Raw genomic sequence first — 18374 nt, forward strand, 5'->3', positions numbered from 1 at the left:
TTCATCATATGCTTGATTTGCAATTTAAAAGATGTTAAGTAAGCGATATTATACCAAACATGGAGTTGTACTGGCTTGAAATCAGCACTCAAAGAATACTTCTGCGTGGTTTTATTTAAAAAAAATATAATTTGATTTAAAACTTGTAAAAATGTACAAACATTGCGTAATACACACATTGCTAATGGATATTTTATACATCCTATCTTTAAAAAATACTAAATTTGCTCTTTTTGGCACAAAAATACAACATATCAAGGGGTCGTGTGGTTGATAATTAAATTCTTACCCCAACCTTCATTGAACCAGTTTATTTTTACACAAAATTACCCAGCCACAGATTACTTTCTTCAAACTGTTGCAGGAATGAGTGGTGTTTAAACAGACATAATCAATTTAACAACAGTTATATCAGTTTTCAATTTCATTAAAAACAGTCGCGGTCTACTATCTCTCCCTCTCATTTAATCTCTACAATTTTACACAAATATGAAGAAAAGGGTGTGTTTGTTTTTTGTTGACAATCGGAATGCTGACGATAAAGTAATTGTATCTTTGCGAAAAATATGAAAATCTAAAACAAATTCAAAATATATACATGAATAAAATCAACATATAAAATCGTCCATGTCATGTTCTCTAAGTTTTGTTCATTAAAATGTCAGTGATACCTATACTGATATTGCCTCATACCGACCAGATAATGATAAATGTCCAGTATTGTTCAAAATATCCTGTGAGGCAAGTGATTACGGACCAGCAAGTTGTATTTATGAAATATTTAATACAGGTTAGGTAATGTTATGTAGGGGTATCATTGTGTAGAAGTTGACCATTATCTGTATTAAATAGTCACAATAGTGATAGTTATATTTAAGTGTTTGGCGGAGCATTCAACATTTGCCCAACAGCGCCCGCTACGATTAATTATAAATGTGTGACGGTTGAAGTTTCAATGTCATGGAGACAATGTTAACTACTCGTCGACAAATACAATTTACAAAATGTTGTCATACCGGTTTATGTTAAATTGAACATTATTCTACATTTCCGAAATAGATAAAACATCGATTTCATACTTTTCACTTTGAAAGTAGATATGTAATATTCAGTACTAAACTTGCCCCCCTTGCTTTGTATAACAATATACTGTTTATATATGATTAACGTTTTGGTTCAGTGGAATCGATGTGAAGCAAATTTCGCTAATGTTGCATTCGTTTCATTTTCCGTAGCCGAGTCTTCATTCCACCTGTAGACAAGATGGCGATGCTTTTGAGGTAGTTGCACGGTTATCAGCGCTTATTTCCTATTTATTATTCCCCACTTGCTCAAGAATTAACTAAATGGCAGTAGGCACGAACGAAATTAAAGCATAAAGCACCTATCATTGAATTGAACAGCTAGTTTCCCACTGTTTGGCTGCTATGCTACGCCAATACATTTGAAGGCCGGGGGCCGCCCTTCCATGTCTTCATGTGTTTCGTCTCATTCTTGTTTATTAGGAACCCCTCTTTCTACTGGGCATTTACGTGTCACGTTATTTGGTTGTTAACACACATGACGTAGTTTATAATCAACGGAAAAGTTTGATGAGAAAAGCCTACTCGTTATCGACTGACCTTCACCTATGTGACCTTGATTGTCGTTTTCATGCTTTCAAAACCCAAGTTCTAAGTGGCAACTGTGGACGGTCAAGCACAGGGATGTGAAATCTCCGCGGAAACGCGGAAAATCGCGTTTTTTAAAACAGTAGACCTCGGAAAAAATCATCTTCCGCGAAAAATTAAATAATTTTTTTGAAAAAAAAACACTCCGAAAAATATGATCGAAAACCGGACAACCATCGCGAATTGTCCTGTTTTCGATCAGAGCTTCCAGCAGCATAGGTTTTCGGACATCATACGTTTTCTATCACGAATACTTGCACTATAACGTGGGGTGTGGCGTCACACAGAAATTGTAAATACTCAGAGTCAGCTGATGGCTTGTTTTTAAGATAAAGTCGTCTTTTAGCCTGTAAGTGAATGAGATGTTTTACAGTTGTTCATGTGATTAGCGAGAAAACTATGAATGTTTCTTCAGCGTCCAAAACCCCATAACATGGGGATATATGTTGTATTAATGTCTTATGTTTGCAATGGAGTTTTGTTTTTTTCATCAAAAGGTAAGTACAAGGTAAGTTTTTTTTCAGTATGCTTCAACATGGGGAAAGGGTCAGACATTGCACGCTTGTGAAAGTTGTCCTTGTGTCTGGGGGATGGGGGTTGAAGTTTACGGCACTATTGCTCCCAGCCCTGGCGGGAAGCCAGGGGCGCAGAAGCTATGCCCAATTTTTTAAAAGTATTGATTTAACTTAGAAATTTTACTGCATCTGCCATCTTGTTTATTTGACTTATTGACTTTTGCAAATGACTTATTACATTTATTGGTGTGAATGTTGTCCAAACTGCACGAAATTGCTTTAAATGCAATCAAATGTTTAAAAAATTTCTGGGGGGGGCATGCTTTATTCTCAGTCTCTAAGAACAGCTACCATATTTTTAGCATGTTATGAAGACTTATTCCCATCACTACACTAGTCAATAGACAATCCACACCAAAGGAGGTACATACCCATCTGAAATGGCTTATACACACCTAAAATTCCTATCTTCCATTCCTGATATTGAGCATTGGTACTTTATTTCCCAGACTCATACACAAATTTAGATGAACCATACCCATTTATTTATAGAGTAAGCACCAATTAACACATTCAGCATCCCACAGAAGCAGTTTACACTTCAGGAGCCGATAGGCGCTGATTTCTCTGATTGTTTCTCATATTATTCTAGGTCATTGCTACAGATAACAATAGAACTTTAGAAGTGAATAATGTTTAGTTTAATAATAAGAAATCATATTCATTTTCATTGTGTACGAATACGCGTATTTGGGGTATGAGTCATCCAGTTGATCAAGTACAGGTGGGTAAAGGTTATGCAGCATTTGTGTAGTAGTCTGCCCAAACAAACAAGGTACGGATCTCCGTTGGTATGGATTGTCCAGTTCCTGTCACATGTTGTGTGAAGACTTGTTCCCATGGCTATACAAGTCCCATGTTGTGTTCCAGATCCGTAGGCAGGCAGAGCCTGTTGAGGCAGCATGCAGTGTTTGTCAACAAGTAAGTACCTCACAACGCACGGACCATGTGCAAATGTCAACAACTAGCATGTTTGTCTGTATACACATAGTACACTTCAATAAGGTTGTGTGTTACCTACATTATAAATAACACAATCGTTCGAATGTGCTGGCCCAGACATGGTGCTTACATCATTTCAGTATATTTTTGTTTTACTTTAAAGATTTTGGACTAAAGAACAGTTGGAAATGCCATAAAAATGCTTTTCTGGCTTCATTTAATAAATACGAATCATAGCGATATGAAAGTAGCATGTATCCAAAGAATGCAAATCTATCTAATCTAGTTGATTCTGACACTGTGATTAGCCTAAAAAGGTACTCTTACAGGTAAAATGATGGTGAACTTATGTGGTAAAATAAAATGATGGTAAAATATGTGCGTTGTCATGCATGTATGAAACAGCTTATTGCCTGAGGTAATTACCTAACACCTGTCCCGAAGTGATGACCTCAAACAGGCCCATGCATTCGCACTGACCACATTAGTGTGATTATTACGAAGTCATCTGTGGGTGATGGAAGAACGTTGTGTGTCCAGAACATAAAGTAATGACAGTGTAACAGGATTATTTCCATGTCTTCCAACTAGCTGTCAATTGCTGAACTCTGTTGTTGTCCAGGATTCCGATGTCTTCAAGTACAGCCTATGAAGAAATGCGGAAGTACTGGGACAAGAACAGACAGCTGAATCGCCCGCTCTCACCGTTCCTTTCCTCATACAGGCAAGTTTTAAGTATAAATTATTTTTATCACAATAACCATCAAGAATCAAAACTATTGTTATAATCATACACAATAATTGACGACAAGAAAATGTTCTTATTTATATCTGCCACTAACAGCGGATGATGAGTGAGTGAGTATGGTTTTACACAGCTTTTAGAGATATTCCAGCAATATCAAGGTGGCGGACACTAGAAATGGGCTTCACACATTGTACCCATATTGGGAATCGAACCCAGGTCTTCGGCAAGACGAGCAAACACTTTGACCACGAGGCTACCCCACCGACCCTCAACATATGATGACCATGTAGTCCAAATTTGTAACACAAAGCAAAACAATCAAGACATCCTCCAGCTCTACTTCCACCGACATGCCCAGCCCTAACCCCATCATGTACACAGCCATGGAGACCTCCCCTAGCTCCACTTCCACCGACATGCCAAGCCCTATCCCCATCATCTACACAGCCATGGAGACATCCTCCAGCTCCACTTTCACCGACATGCCAAGCCCTAACCCCATCATCTACACAGCCAAGGAGACATCCTCCAGCTCCACTTCCACCGACATGCCAAGCCCTAACCCCATCATCTACACAGCCATGGAGACATCCTCTAGCTCCACTTCCACCGACATGTCAAGCCCTATCCCCATCATGTGCACAGCCATGGAGACATCCTCCAGCTCCACCGACATGCCAAGCCCTAACCCCATCATCTACACAGCCATGGAGACCTCCTCCAGCTCCACTTCCACCGACATGCCAAGCCCTACCCCTATCATGTACACAGCCATGGAGACATCCTCTAGCTCCACTTCAACCAACATGCCAAGCCTTAACCCCATCATGTACACAGCCATGGAGACATCCTCCAGCTCCACTTCAACCAACATGCCAAGCCTTAACCCCATCATGTACACAGCCATGGAGACATCCTCTAGCTCCACTTCAACCAACATGCCAAGCCTTAACCCCATCATGTACACAGCCATGGAGACATCCTCTAGCTCCACTTCAACCAACATGCCAAGCCCTAACCCCATCCTCTACACAGCCAAGGAAGACCGCCTCCGTGGTCTTGTGGTAGAGCCTCCGCCCGGAGAGCGGAAGGTCCAGGGTTCGATCCCGGGCCGCGTCATACAAAAAGACGTTAAAAGATTGTACTTGTTGTTACCCTGTCTGGCGCTCGGCATTAAGGGGCTAAAACAAGGACTGGTCGGCTCGGAGTCAGTATACTGTGTCTGAGTGGGGTATTCATGTTAAACTGCGGCATGGTATCTCAGTGAGCTAGCACTATAAATCGGCATCAGTCCGGACTAGTACAAGCAACCACACACACACACATACACGTGCATGCACGTCGCTATATAAGTGCAATAATCTTGGACGCGACGTTAAACCCAATTTCACCTCACCTCACAGCCAAGGAGACATCCTCCAGCTCCACTTCCACCGACATGCCAAGCCCTAACCCCATCCTCTACACAGCCATGGAGACATTCCCTAGCTCCACTTCCACCGACATGTCAAGCCCTATCCCCATCATGTGCACAGCCATGGAGACATCCTCCAGCTCCACCGACATGCCAAGCCCTAACCCCATCATCTACACAGCCATGGAGACCTTCTCCAGCTCCACTTCCACCGACATGCTAAGCCCTACCCCTATCATGTACACAGCCATGGAGAAATCCTCTAGCTCCACTTCAACCAACATGCCAAGCCTTAACCCCATTATGTACACAGCCATGGAGACATCCTCTAGCTCCACTTCAACCAAAATGCCAAGGGGCGGTCGGGTAGCCCAGTGGTTAAAGCGTTCGCTCGTCACGCCGAAGACCCGGGTTCGATTCCCGACATGGGTACAATGTGTGAAGCCCATTTCTGGTGTCCCCCGCCGTGATATTGCTGGAATATTGCTAAAAGCGGCGTAAAAGCATACTCACTCACCAACATGCCAAGCCTTAACCCCATCATGTACACAGCCATGGAGACATCCTCTAGCTCCACTTCAACCAACATGCCAAGCCTTAACCCCATCCTCTACAGAGCCATGGAGACATCCTCTAGCTCCACTTCCACCGACATGCCAAGCCTTAACCCTATCATGTACACAGCCATGGAGACATCCTCTAGCTCCACTTCAACCAACATGCCAAGCCCTAACCCCATCCTCTACACAGCCAAGGAGACATCCTCCAGCTCCACTTCCACCGACATGCCAAGCCCTAACCCCATCCTCTACACAGCCATGGAGACATTCCCTAGCTCCACTTCCACCGACATGTCACGCCCTATCCCCATCATGTGCACAGCCATGGAGACATCCTCTAGCTCCACTTCAACCAACATGCCAAGCCTTAACCCCATCCTCTACACAGCCATGGAGACATCCTCTAGCTCCATTTCAACCAACATGCCAAGCCTTAACCCCATCATGTACACAGCCATGGAGACATCCTCTAGCTCCACTTCCACCGACATGCCAAGCCCTAACCCCATCCTCTACACAGCCAAGGAGACATCCTCCAGCTCCACTTCCACCGACATGCCAAGCCCTATCCCCATCCTCTACACAGCCATGGAGACATTCCCTAGCTCCACTTCCACCGACATGTCAAGCCCTATCCCCATCATGTGCACAGTCATGGAGACATCCTCCAGCTCCACCGACATGCCAAGCCCTAACCCCATCATCTACACAGCCATGGAGACCTCCTCCAGCTCCACTTCCACCGACATGCCAAGCCCTACCCCTATCATGTACACAGCCATGGAGACATCCTCTAGCTCCACTTCAACCAACATGCCAAGCCTTAACCCCATCCTCTACACAGCCATGGAGACATCTACAAGCAAACAGACACACAGACACACACACACATGTTGCTATATATATAAGTGCAATAATCTTGAACATAGAGCCCCATTTCATCTCACCTTAACAGCCATGGGGAGTCAAGTATAGGGCCCCAACAACCTTTGCTGGCGACGCCTATTTGGATTGAGTGATTATGCTCTTTGACTTGGTTGATAATGAGTTAATGAACCTCAATAAGATGAGACGTTCATCATAATATCCATCACTTGCTTGTGTGGTCCAGCCACAAATATTTACAGGTTGTCATTTGTAGAATATTGCAAACTTATCAAATAATTTACAGGCTGTTGTGGATAAGCCTCTAATATTGCTGACTGCAATAAATAACATTGGCTTGCTCATTTACCTGTTATAAAGGACTTTGTTTTGTCTGGCAGGCCACATCTCGCCATGACCATGTCTCTGACTCACCGAGTGACTGGTGTCGGCATGTCGGTAGGTGAGTATACTGGATTCTTCAAGTAAATTGCTAAAAATATCCATCCCATACCAATTATGGGTAAAATTTAAAATAAGCTTATCAGTGTCTTGTTGTGAGGGCCAGTAGAATTTCCAGCTCATTGGAGTGTCCTTGTGTATTATCTTCCCACTGGCATAATTATAATGCAGGGGGATATAGTTGAAGCCTCATCTGTCTCCATCTGCCTGCCTGTCTGTCTGTCCATAATAATTTCCGGTGCGAGCTCGAAAACGGTTCAATATATCGAAAAAATGTGAAAGACCTTTTTTCTTCCATACTGGCTACATGTATTAACAAAGGGCTGAAGTGGTGCCTTATACTTTGTAGAAATTTAGGAGAAGTAATTTTTTTCTGTTTTCATGGCAACAAGTGTGACTTTGACTCTGTTCATAGTGGTGTGTTTGTCTGGACCATATCTCTAAAACTAATAGGTATTCTTTCATGACACTTTGCACACACAAAGACCAGGTTGTCAACTGGTGCCTTTTGCTATTTAGGGATTTTTCAAAATTTGATTTCTTCCCTGTTTCCATGGAAACAAGTTAACTTAGCTGAAATGGAGGTAGGTGTTTCCAGAGCAGAACCACAAAACTATTCAATATTTTTCATCCAAACTAGATACTTGTATTAATCAAGGTCTGAAGTGGTGCCTTTTGCTATTTAGGAATCTTTAAAAAAATATTTTTTTCAGTTTTCTTTTTCCAGTTTCCAGAGAGCTACCCCCAACTCCCTGTCTCTCTATCTGTCTGACCTCACTATGTTGTGTTACAGTTGTGTCCGGGGTCTCTGTCCTGATGCTGTGTCTCCCAGAGAGCTATCCCTACTCCCTGTCTGTCTGACTTCACTGTGTTGTGTTACAGTTGTGTCCGGGGTCTCTGTCCTGATGCTGTGTCTCCCAGAGAGCTATCCCTACTCCCTGTCTGTCTGACTTCACTGTGTTGTGTTAGTTGTGTCCGGGGTCTCTGTCCTGATGCTGTGTCTCCCAGAGAGCTACCCCTACTCCCTGTCTGTCTGTCTGACCTCACTATGTTGTGTTACAGTTGTGTCCGGGGTCTCTGTCCTGATGCTGTGACTCCCAGAGAGCTACCCCTACTCCCTGTCTGTTTGTCTGACCTCACTGTGTTGTGTTACAGTTGTGTCCGGGGTCTCTGTCCTGATGCTGTGTCTCCCAGAGAGCTACCCCTACTCCCTGTCTGTCTGTCTGACTTCACTGTGTTGTGTTACAGTTGTGTCCGGGGTCTCTGTCCTGATGATGTGTCTCCCAGAGAGCTATCCCTACTCCCTGTCTGTCTGACTTCACTGTGTTGTGTTACAGTTGTGTCCGGGGTCTCTGTCCTGATGCTGTGTCTCCCAGAGAGCTATCCCTACTCCCTGTCTGTCTGACTTCACTGTGTTGTGTTACAGTTGTGTCCGGGGTCTCTGTCCTGATGCTGTGTCTCCCAGAGAGCTACCCCTACTCCCTGTCTGTCTGTCTGACCTCACTGTGTTGTGTTACAGTTGTGTCCGGGGTCTCTGTCCTGATGCTGTGTCTCCCAGAGAGCTACCCCTACTCCCTGTCTGTCTGTCTGTCTGACTTCACTGTGTTGTGTTACAGTTGTGTCCGGTGTCTCTGTCCTGATGCTGTGTCTCCCAGAGAGCTATCCCTACTCCCTGTCTGACTTCACTGTGTTGTGTTACAGTTGTGTCCAGGGTCTCTGTCCTGATGCTGTGTCTCCCAGAGAGCTACCCCTACTCCCTGTCTGTCTGTCTGACCTCACTGTGTTGTGTTACAGTTGTGTCCGGTGTCTCTGTCCTGATGCTGTGTCTCCCAGAGAGCTATCCCTACTCCCTGTCTGACTTCACTGTGTTGTGTTACAGTTGTGTCAGGGGTCTCTGTCCTGATGCTGTGTCTCCCAGAGAGCTTCCCCTACTCCCTGTCTGTCTGTCTGACCTCACTGTGTTGTGTTACAGTTGTGTCCGGGGTCTCTGTCCTGATGCTGTCTCCCAGAGAGCTATCCCTACTCCCTGTCTGTCTGACTTCACTGTGTTGTGTTACAGTTGTGTCCGGGGTCTCTGTCCTGATGCTGTGTCTCCCAGAGAGCTACCCCTACTCCCTGTCTGTCTGTCTGACCTCACTATGTTGTGTTACAGTTGTGTCCGGGGTCTCTGTCCTGATGCTGTGTCTCCCAGAGAGCTACCCCTACTCCCTGTCTGACCTCACTGTGTTGTGTTACAGTTGTGTCCGGGGTCTCTGTCCTGATGCTGTCTCCCAGAGAGCTACCGCTGCTCCCTGTCTGTCTGTCTGACCTCACTGTGTTGTGTTACAGTTGTGTCCGGGGTCTCTGTCTTGATGCTGTGTCTCCCAGAGAGCTACCCCTACTCCCTGTCTGTCTGTCTGTCTGACTTCACTGTGTTGTGTTAGTTGTGTCCGGGGTCTCTGTCCTGATGCTGTGACTCCCAGAGAGCTATCCCTACTCCCTGTCTGTCTGACTTCACTGTGTTGTGTTACAGTTGTGTCCGGGGTCTCTGTCCTGATGCTGTGTCTCCCAGAGAGCTACCCCTACTCCCTGTCTGTCTGTCTGACTTCACTGTGTTGTGTTACAGTTGTGTCCGGGGTCTCTGTCCTGATGATGTGTCTCCCAGAGAGCTATCCCTACTCCCTGTCTGTCTGACTTCACTGTGTTGTGTTACAGTTGTGTCCGGGGTCTCTGTCCTGATGCTGTGTCTCCCAGAGAGCTATCCCTACTCCCTGTCTGTCTGACTTCACTGTGTTGTGTTACAGTTGTGTCCGGGGTCTCTGTCCTGATGCTGTGTCTCCCAGAGAGCTACCCCTACTCCCTGTCTGTCTGACTTCACTGTGTTGTGTTACAGTTGTGTCCGGTGTCTCTGTCCTGATGCTGTGTCTCCCAGAGAGCTATCCCTACTCCCTGTCTGACTTCACTGTGTTGTGTTACAGTTGTGTCCGGGGTCTCTGTCCTGATGCTGTGTCTCCCAGAGAGCTACCCCTACTCCCTGTCTGTCTGTCTGACCTCACTGTGTTGTGTTACAGTTGTGTCCGGGGTCTCTGTCCTGATGCTGTGTCTCCCAGAGAGCTATCCCTACTCCCTGTCTGACTTCACTGTGTTGTGTTACAGTTGTGTCCAGGGTCTCTGTCCTGATGCTGTGTCTCCCAGAGAGCTACCCCTACTCCCTGTCTGTCTGTCTGACTTCACTGTGTTGTGTTACAGTTGTGTCAGGGGTCTCTGTCCTGATGCTGTGTCTCCCAGAGAGCTTCCCCTACTCCCTGTCTGTCTGTCTGACCTCACTGTGTTGTGTTACAGTTGTGTCCGGGGTCTCTGTCCTGATGCTGTCTCCCAGAGAGCTATCCCTACTCCCTGTCTGTCTGACTTCACTGTGTTGTGTTACAGTTGTGTCCGGGGTCTCTGTCTTGATGCTGTGTCTCCCAGAGAGCTACCCCTACTCCCTGTCTGTCTGTCTGACCTCACTATGTTGTGTTACAGTTGTGTCCGGGGTCTCTGTCCTGATGCTGTGTCTCCCAGAGAGCTACCCCTACTCCCTGTCTGACCTCACTGTGTTGTGTTACAGTTGTGTCCGGGGTCTCTGTCCTGATGCTGTCTCCCAGAGAGCTACCGCTGCTCCCTGTCTGTCTGTCTGACCTCACTGTGTTGTGTTACAGTTGTGTCCGGGGTCTCTGTCCTGATGCTGTCTCCCAGAGAGCTACCGCTGCTCCCTGTCTGTCTGTCTGACCTCACTGTGTTGTGTTACAGTTGTGTCCGGGGTCTCTGTCCTGATGCTGTGTCTCCCAGAGAGCTACCCCTACTCCCTGTCTGTCTGACTTCACTGTGTTGTGTTACAGTTGTGTCCGGTGTCTCTGTCCTGATGCTGTGTCTCCCAGAGAGCTATCCCTACTCCCTGTCTGACTTCACTGTGTTGTGTTACAGTTGTGTCCAGGGTCTCTGTCCTGATGCTGTGTCTCCCAGAGAGCTACCCCTACTCCCTGTCTGTCTGTCTGACTTCACTGTGTTGTGTTACAGTTGTGTCAGGGGTCTCTGTCCTGATGCTGTGTCTCCCAGAGAGCTTCCCCTACTCCCTGTCTGTCTGTCTGACCTCACTGTGTTGTGTTACAGTTGTGTCCGGGGTCTCTGTCCTGATGCTGTCTCCCAGAGAGCTATCCCTACTCCCTGTCTGTCTGACTTCACTGTGTTGTGTTACAGTTGTGTCCGGGGTCTCTGTCTTGATGCTGTGTCTCCCAGAGAGCTACCCCTACTCCCTGTCTGTCTGACTTCACTGTGTTGTGTTACAGTTGTGTCCGGTGTCTCTGTCCTGATGCTGTGTCTCCCAGAGAGCTATCCCTACTCCCTGTCTGACTTCACTGTGTTGTGTTACAGTTGTGTCCGGGGTCTCTGTCCTGATGCTGTGTCTCCCAGAGAGCTACCCCTACTCCCTGTCTGTCTGTCTGACCTCACTGTGTTGTGTTACAGTTGTGTCCGGGGTCTCTGTCCTGATGCTGTGTCTCCCAGAGAGCTATCCCTACTCCCTGTCTGACTTCACTGTGTTGTGTTACAGTTGTGTCCAGGGTCTCTGTCCTGATGCTGTGTCTCCCAGAGAGCTACCCCTACTCCCTGTCTGTCTGTCTGACTTCACTGTGTTGTGTTACAGTTGTGTCAGGGGTCTCTGTCCTGATGCTGTGTCTCCCAGAGAGCTTCCCCTACTCCCTGTCTGTCTGTCTGACCTCACTGTGTTGTGTTACAGTTGTGTCCGGGGTCTCTGTCCTGATGCTGTCTCCCAGAGAGCTATCCCTACTCCCTGTCTGTCTGACTTCACTGTGTTGTGTTACAGTTGTGTCCGGGGTCTCTGTCTTGATGCTGTGTCTCCCAGAGAGCTACCCCTACTCCCTGTCTGTCTGTCTGACCTCACTATGTTGTGTTACAGTTGTGTCCGGGGTCTCTGTCCTGATGCTGTGTCTCCCAGAGAGCTACCCCTACTCCCTGTCTGACCTCACTGTGTTGTGTTACAGTTGTGTCCGGGGTCTCTGTCCTGATGCTGTCTCCCAGAGAGCTACCGCTGCTCCCTGTCTGTCTGTCTGACCTCACTGTGTTGTGTTACAGTTGTGTCCGGGGTCTCTGTCCTGATGCTGTCTCCCAGAGAGCTACCGCTGCTCCCTGTCTGTCTGTCTGACCTCACTGTGTTGTGTTACAGTTGTGTCCGGGGTCTCTGTCCTGATGCTGTGTCTCCCAGAGAGCTACCCCTACTCCCTGTCTGTCTGACTTCACTGTGTTGTGTTACAGTTGTGTCCGGTGTCTCTGTCCTGATGCTGTGTCTCCCAGAGAGCTATCCCTACTCCCTGTCTGACTTCACTGTGTTGTGTTACAGTTGTGTCCAGGGTCTCTGTCCTGATGCTGTGTCTCCCAGAGAGCTACCCCTACTCCCTGTCTGTCTGTCTGACTTCACTGTGTTGTGTTACAGTTGTGTCAGGGGTCTCTGTCCTGATGCTGTGTCTCCCAGAGAGCTTCCCCTACTCCCTGTCTGTCTGTCTGACCTCACTGTGTTGTGTTACAGTTGTGTCCGGGGTCTCTGTCCTGATGCTGTCTCCCAGAGAGCTATCCCTACTCCCTGTCTGTCTGACTTCACTGTGTTGTGTTACAGTTGTGTCCGGGGTCTCTGTCTTGATGCTGTGTCTCCCAGAGAGCTACCCCTACTCCCTGTCTGTCTGTCTGACCTCACTATGTTGTGTTACAGTTGTGTCCGGGGTCTCTGTCCTGATGCTGTGTCTCCCAGAGAGCTACCCCTACTCCCTGTCTGACCTCACTGTGTTGTGTTACAGTTGTGTCCGGGGTCTCTGTCCTGATGCTGTCTCCCAGAGAGCTACCGCTGCTCCCTGTCTGTCTGTCTGACCTCACTGTGTTGTGTTACAGTTGTGTCCGGGGTCTCTGTCCTGATGCTGTCTCCCAGAGAGCTACCGCTGCTCCCTGTCTGTCTGTCTGACCTCACTGTGTTGTGTTACAGTTGTGTCCGGGGTCTCTGTCCTGATGCTGTGTCTCCCAGAGAGCTACCCCTACTCCCTGTCTGTCTGACTTCACTGTGTTGTGTTACAGTTGTGTCCGGTGTCTCTGTCCTGATGCTGTGTCTCCCAGAGAGCTATCCCTACTCCCTGTCTGACTTCACTGTGTTGTGTTACAGTTGTGTCCGGGGTCTCTGTCCTGATGCTGTGTCTCCCAGAGAGCTACCCCTACTCCCTGTCTGTCTGTCTGACCTCACTGTGTTGTGTTACAGTTGTGTCCGGGGTCTCTGTCCTGATGCTGTGTCTCCCAGAGAGCTATCCCTACTCCCTGTCTGACTTCACTGTGTTGTGTTACAGTTGTGTCCAGGGTCTCTGTCCTGATGCTGTGTCTCCCAGAGAGCTACCCCTACTCCCTGTCTGTCTGTCTGACTTCACTGTGTTGTGTTACAGTTGTGTCAGGGGTCTCTGTCCTGATGCTGTGTCTCCCAGAGAGCTACCCCTACTCCCTGTCTGTCTGTCTGTCTGACTTCACTGTGTTGTGTTAGTTGTGTCCGGGGTCTCTGTCCTGATGCTGTGACTCCCAGAGAGCTATCCCTACTCCCTGTCTGTCTGACTTCACTGTGTTGTGTTACAGTTGTGTCCGGGGTCTCTGTCCTGATGCTGTGTCTCCCAGAGAGCTACCCCTACTCCCTGTCTGTCTGTCTGACTTCACTGTGTTGTGTTACAGTTGTGTCCGGGGTCTCTGTCCTGATGATGTGTCTCCCAGAGAGCTATCCCTACTCCCTGTCTGTCTGACTTCACTGTGTTGTGTTACAGTTGTGTCCGGGGTCTCTGTCCTGATGCTGTGTCTCCCAGAGAGCTATCCCTACTCCCTGTCTGTCTGACTTCACTGTGTTGTGTTACAGTTGTGTCCGGGGTCTCTGTCCTGATGCTGTGTCTCCCAGAGAGCTATCCCTACTCCCTGTCTGTCTGACTTCACTGTGTTGTGTTACAGTTGTGTCCGGGGTCTCTGTCCTTATGCTGTGTCTCCCAGAGAGCTACCCCTACTCCCTGTCTGTCTGTCTGACCTCACTGTGTTGTGTTACAGTTGTGTCCGGGGTCTCTGTCCTTATGCTGTGTCTCCCAGAGAGCTATCCCTACTCCCTGTCTGTCTGTCTGACCTCACTGTGTTGTGTTACAGTTGTGTCCGGGGTCTCTGTCCTTATGCTGTGTCTCCCAGAGAGCTACCCCTACTCCCTGTCTGTCTGTCTGTCTGTCTGACTTCACTGTGTTGTGTTACAGTTGTGTCCGGGGTCTCTGTCCTGATGCTGTGTCTCCCAGAGAGCTACCCCTACTCCCTGTCTGTCTGTCTGACCTCACTGTGTTGTGTTACAGTTGTGTCTGGGGTCTCTGTCCTGATGCTGTCTCCCAGAGAGCTATCCCTACTCCCTGTCTGTCTGACTTCACTGTGTTGTGTTACAGTTGCGTCCGGGGTCTCTGTCCTGATGCTGTGTCTCCCAGAGAGCTATCCCTACTCCCTGTCTGTCTGTCTGACCTCACTGTGTTGTGTTACAGTTGTGTCCAGGGTCTCTGTCCTGATGCTGTGTCTCCCAGAGAGCTATCCCTACTCCCTGTCTGTCTGTCTGACTTCACTGTGGTGTGTTACAGTTGTGTCCGGTGTCTCTGTCCTGATGCTGTGTCTCCCAGAGAGCTATCCCTACTCCCTGTCTGTCTGTCTGACTTCACTGTGTTGTGTTACAGTTGTGTCCGGGGTCTCTGTCCTGATGCTGTGTCTCCCAGAGAGCTACCCCTACTCCCTGTCTGTCTGTCTGACTTCACTGTGTTGTGTTACAGTTGTGTCCGGTGTCTCTGTCCTGATGCTGAGTCTCCCAGAGAGCTACCCCTACTATCTACAGATGATCAAGGATTTGTCCCTGGGGCCAGCTATCCTCACCGGGATGAAGTACTCGCTAGCTCTGCCTGTCACATACCACTTTCTGAACGGAATCAGGCATTTGGTAAGTAAAACATGAGGCTTGGGGAAAAGTGATTTAATATATTTGTTTTTCCAGGCTCATTTTCAGATCCATGCATCAGGGAGTTTTCCCTTATTTTCTGGACTACAACAGATGGATTTCCAGGACAAGTAAATCCTGCACATTACCTTCCTCCTGGCATTCCAAAAGAAAGAAGAAGCTTGCATGAGTTGTTTGCTCCAATTTGAAAAACCAAATGATATCAAAAACATAAAACCTTTTCTCTTATACCTTCACATTTAACTGTCCTGAATAAACGTCATATGTACACACATATGTACAGCTTGACTGCATAAGCCCTCAAATAACACATACAGCTTGACTGCGTTAGCCCTCAAATAACATGTACAGCTTGACTGCATTAGCCCTCAAATAACACGTACAGCTTGACTGCGTTAGCCCTCAAATAACACGTACAGCTTGACTGCATTAGCCCTCAAATAACACGTACAGTTTGACTGCATTAGCCCACAAATATCACATACAGCTTGACTGCATTAGCCCACAAATAACACATACAGCTTGACTACGTTAGCCCTCAAATAACACGTACAGCTTGACTGCATTAGCCCTCAAATAACACGTACAGCTTGACTGCATTAGCCCTCAAATAACACGTACAGCTTGACTGCATTAGCCCTCAAATAACACATACAGCTTGACTGCATTAGCCCACAAATAACACGTACAGCTTGACTGCATTAGCCCACAAATATCACATACAGCTTGACTGCATTAGCCAACTACACTCCCACAAATGACATAGACAGCTTGACTGCATTACCCTGCAAATAATACATACAGCTTGACTGCGTTAGCCCACAAATAACACTTGCAGCTTGACTGAATTGGCCCAAATGACGCTTGTAAAGGGCAGATGCTTTTCTGAGTCGACTGACAAGTAAATTGAGGATGGGGTGGTTTCCACATGCCAGTGATGACTGTGTGTCAATGTGTCCTGAGTCGGGTACTTGCTGTCAGCCACCTGTTCGCCTGCTCACCAACCTTGTTGACTGCTGCCTAAAACAACATTCATTCACTGTATTCATACAATTTCGTGTTTTGCAGGCATGGGATGCGGGATACGGTTTCGGACTGAAAAACCTGTACAAGTCGGGCTACTTTGTGATGGCCCTGTCCCTGGCTGTATCCACAGGGTTTGTGTTTGGTATGTGAAGTCAACAGTAGTTTTTCATCTCAAGCAGCTGATGTGTCTATGCTTGAAGAAGCCAGCTGGCAGGCCGTCATAGGAACATCACTAGCAGCTTGACCAGATCTGCTCAACACAGTCATATTCACAGGAGAGTGTTTGTTCCTGCCCACACAAAGATCAACTTAATAATGCCAGTTAGTTGAAAGTGAATTGATGTGCGATATGATCTCTGATGAATCTGTGTGCTGGACAGAACACAATGGACACATGAAACCTCTTGTGGATTCAGTTATTGAAAACATTCAATCTTGCCACCAAATCTTGGAGTTTATGGTAACAAGGTGTGTATGTTCTGGCGGACAGTATGACGGTGTCCATTGTGCTCTTGTTAATTTGCAATGAATCACAAATCCTTACTTAAGTTTGTCTGTGCCCTGATTATCTTCTTTATCTGTGAAGCTGGCTCAGGCTCTGTTCACATATTGCATGTTAAAACTGGTTGAAAGTGAATGTATGCACGGGATGGAAGGTATGAATATATACTGCTGTTACACATTTTTGTAGTACAGTGTGCTTAATATTAGTGGGAAATGGTTTTTAAAGCAGCTTCAAAATAAAGTGAATTCAGGCCAAAAACATTTCAATTAAAGGATTTAGTGGGTATGTGAAACATCTCCTTTTGTACTATTTTGTCTTTTGAAATTATCTCTGATGGCTTTCATTTTGTGGAAATATTGTCCTGTGTGGTTTTAATAATAATTTCAATCATGGAGAAACACTGGCTGAGATATGTAGCTTGTTTGATCAGATAGATATATTTGAAACAGTGGAATTCTAATTTACATCATTCATGCATGATGAACATGATAAATGTATCTGTTTAAATTAAAATAAATGTTTTGTTAAATATATAATGGTGGTTGATTGTTATATGTTCTAGCATGTACTTTGAGAAATGTAAAAACAGTTTTTAATCATGTAAAGATTCAACAGTGGGGTGTCACAGACTGAAGTAAACCCATGGGGGTACAGGCCAAGATGCAATATACTCGTCATAATTGCGGTGCAAGGAACCAAACCTTCAACGGTGTGCTGCATTTCCTGGTCCCTGTTTATCGATAATGTCCTGCACCTACTCATGCAAGGATCAGTCCTTATCACAGCAGGGATGTAGTACAGGTTAGGACGGGGCAGTAGTGCACTTTGGGATATACTTACCAAAGTTTCACATGAAGTTTGGGCTTACAGCCTTGCGCTGCATGGATACACATTGGTCCCATGTCTACATAGTGATGTTTGAGAGGCTCCAAACATGGCAGCTGTCAGTAAGTTTTCGGTGTCCAGCATACCTGTGCTGGCAGGTTACACCTATCAACGTAACAGATGATCAGATGGACTTATGACTCATTTTGTTTGTTGTTTAATGCCGTTCTCAGCAATATTACAGCTATATGAAGGCGGTCTGTAAATAATCGAGTCTGGACCAGACAGTCCAGTGATTGATATCATGAGCATTGATGTCATTCATCAACCAAGTCACAGAGTCTGACCAACCAATAATGTTAGTCTCATTTTGTACTAATGGAGAGTGAAGGGAAAGCTGAGTTGTAGACTCGGTTACAAAAAAGGCAATCATGAGATCTGTCTTTTCCATCAAATATGTGTTGGAAACAATGCACAGAAACTCATCTCTACAGTAGCTTTAGCATATGCAAACCATAACGTAATGGGTATAAAGACAAAGACGCGTGCTGGTGTTACCTATGATGGTAGAACTGAACTCCAACGGATTGAGGGTAGCCTGGTAGGTCTTTGCTACCGTGAAGAAGTCAATGGTAACACACAGTGTAGTGTTAAGCGACACTTGGAGTTTCATGAGACTGTGCTTGTCCACATATGGCCCGTGTGTCAGTGGACTTTCTCAAATCCACAACGTCACATTACTCCCCTGGCCTGCCAAGAGTCCAGA

The 18374-nt window shown here is 46.5% G+C and overlaps 2 protein-coding genes across 3 annotated transcripts; both read left to right on the forward strand.

The window, feature by feature from the left end:
- Nucleotides 1–1132: 1132 nt before the first annotated feature.
- Nucleotides 1133–17316, forward strand: LOC124125368 (succinate dehydrogenase cytochrome b560 subunit, mitochondrial-like). 2 transcript variants are annotated; one of them, XM_048398374.1, is made up of 6 exons: nt 1153–1280; nt 3116–3166; nt 3810–3911; nt 7175–7236; nt 15071–15234; nt 16321–17316. In XM_048398374.1, exons 1-6 carry the CDS (start codon nt 1264–1266, stop codon nt 16426–16428), a joined length of 504 nt encoding a protein of 167 aa, XP_048254331.1. In that variant the 5' UTR covers nt 1153–1263; the 3' UTR covers nt 16429–17316. The 2 variants fall into 2 exon arrangements, with proteins under 2 accessions (XP_048254332.1, XP_048254331.1); XM_048398375.1 differs by lacking the exons at nt 15071–15234; nt 16321–17316 and adding an exon at nt 8852–9108 and having other exon boundaries at nt 1133–1280.
- Nucleotides 3918–7168, forward strand: LOC124125366 (uncharacterized protein PB18E9.04c-like). The gene is made up of 2 exons (XM_048398373.1): nt 3918–4741; nt 5871–7168. The coding sequence occupies exons 1-2, from the start codon at nt 4286–4288 to the stop codon at nt 6882–6884; spliced, it is 1470 nt and encodes a 489-aa protein (XP_048254330.1). The 5' UTR covers nt 3918–4285; the 3' UTR covers nt 6885–7168.
- Nucleotides 17317–18374: the final 1058 nt, after the last annotated feature.

Source organism: Haliotis rufescens, unplaced genomic scaffold, assembly GCF_023055435.1.
Source record: "Haliotis rufescens isolate VD_foot unplaced genomic scaffold, xgHalRufe1.0.p SCAF_18, whole genome shotgun sequence".
NCBI lineage: Eukaryota > Metazoa > Mollusca > Gastropoda > Lepetellida > Haliotidae > Haliotis > Haliotis rufescens.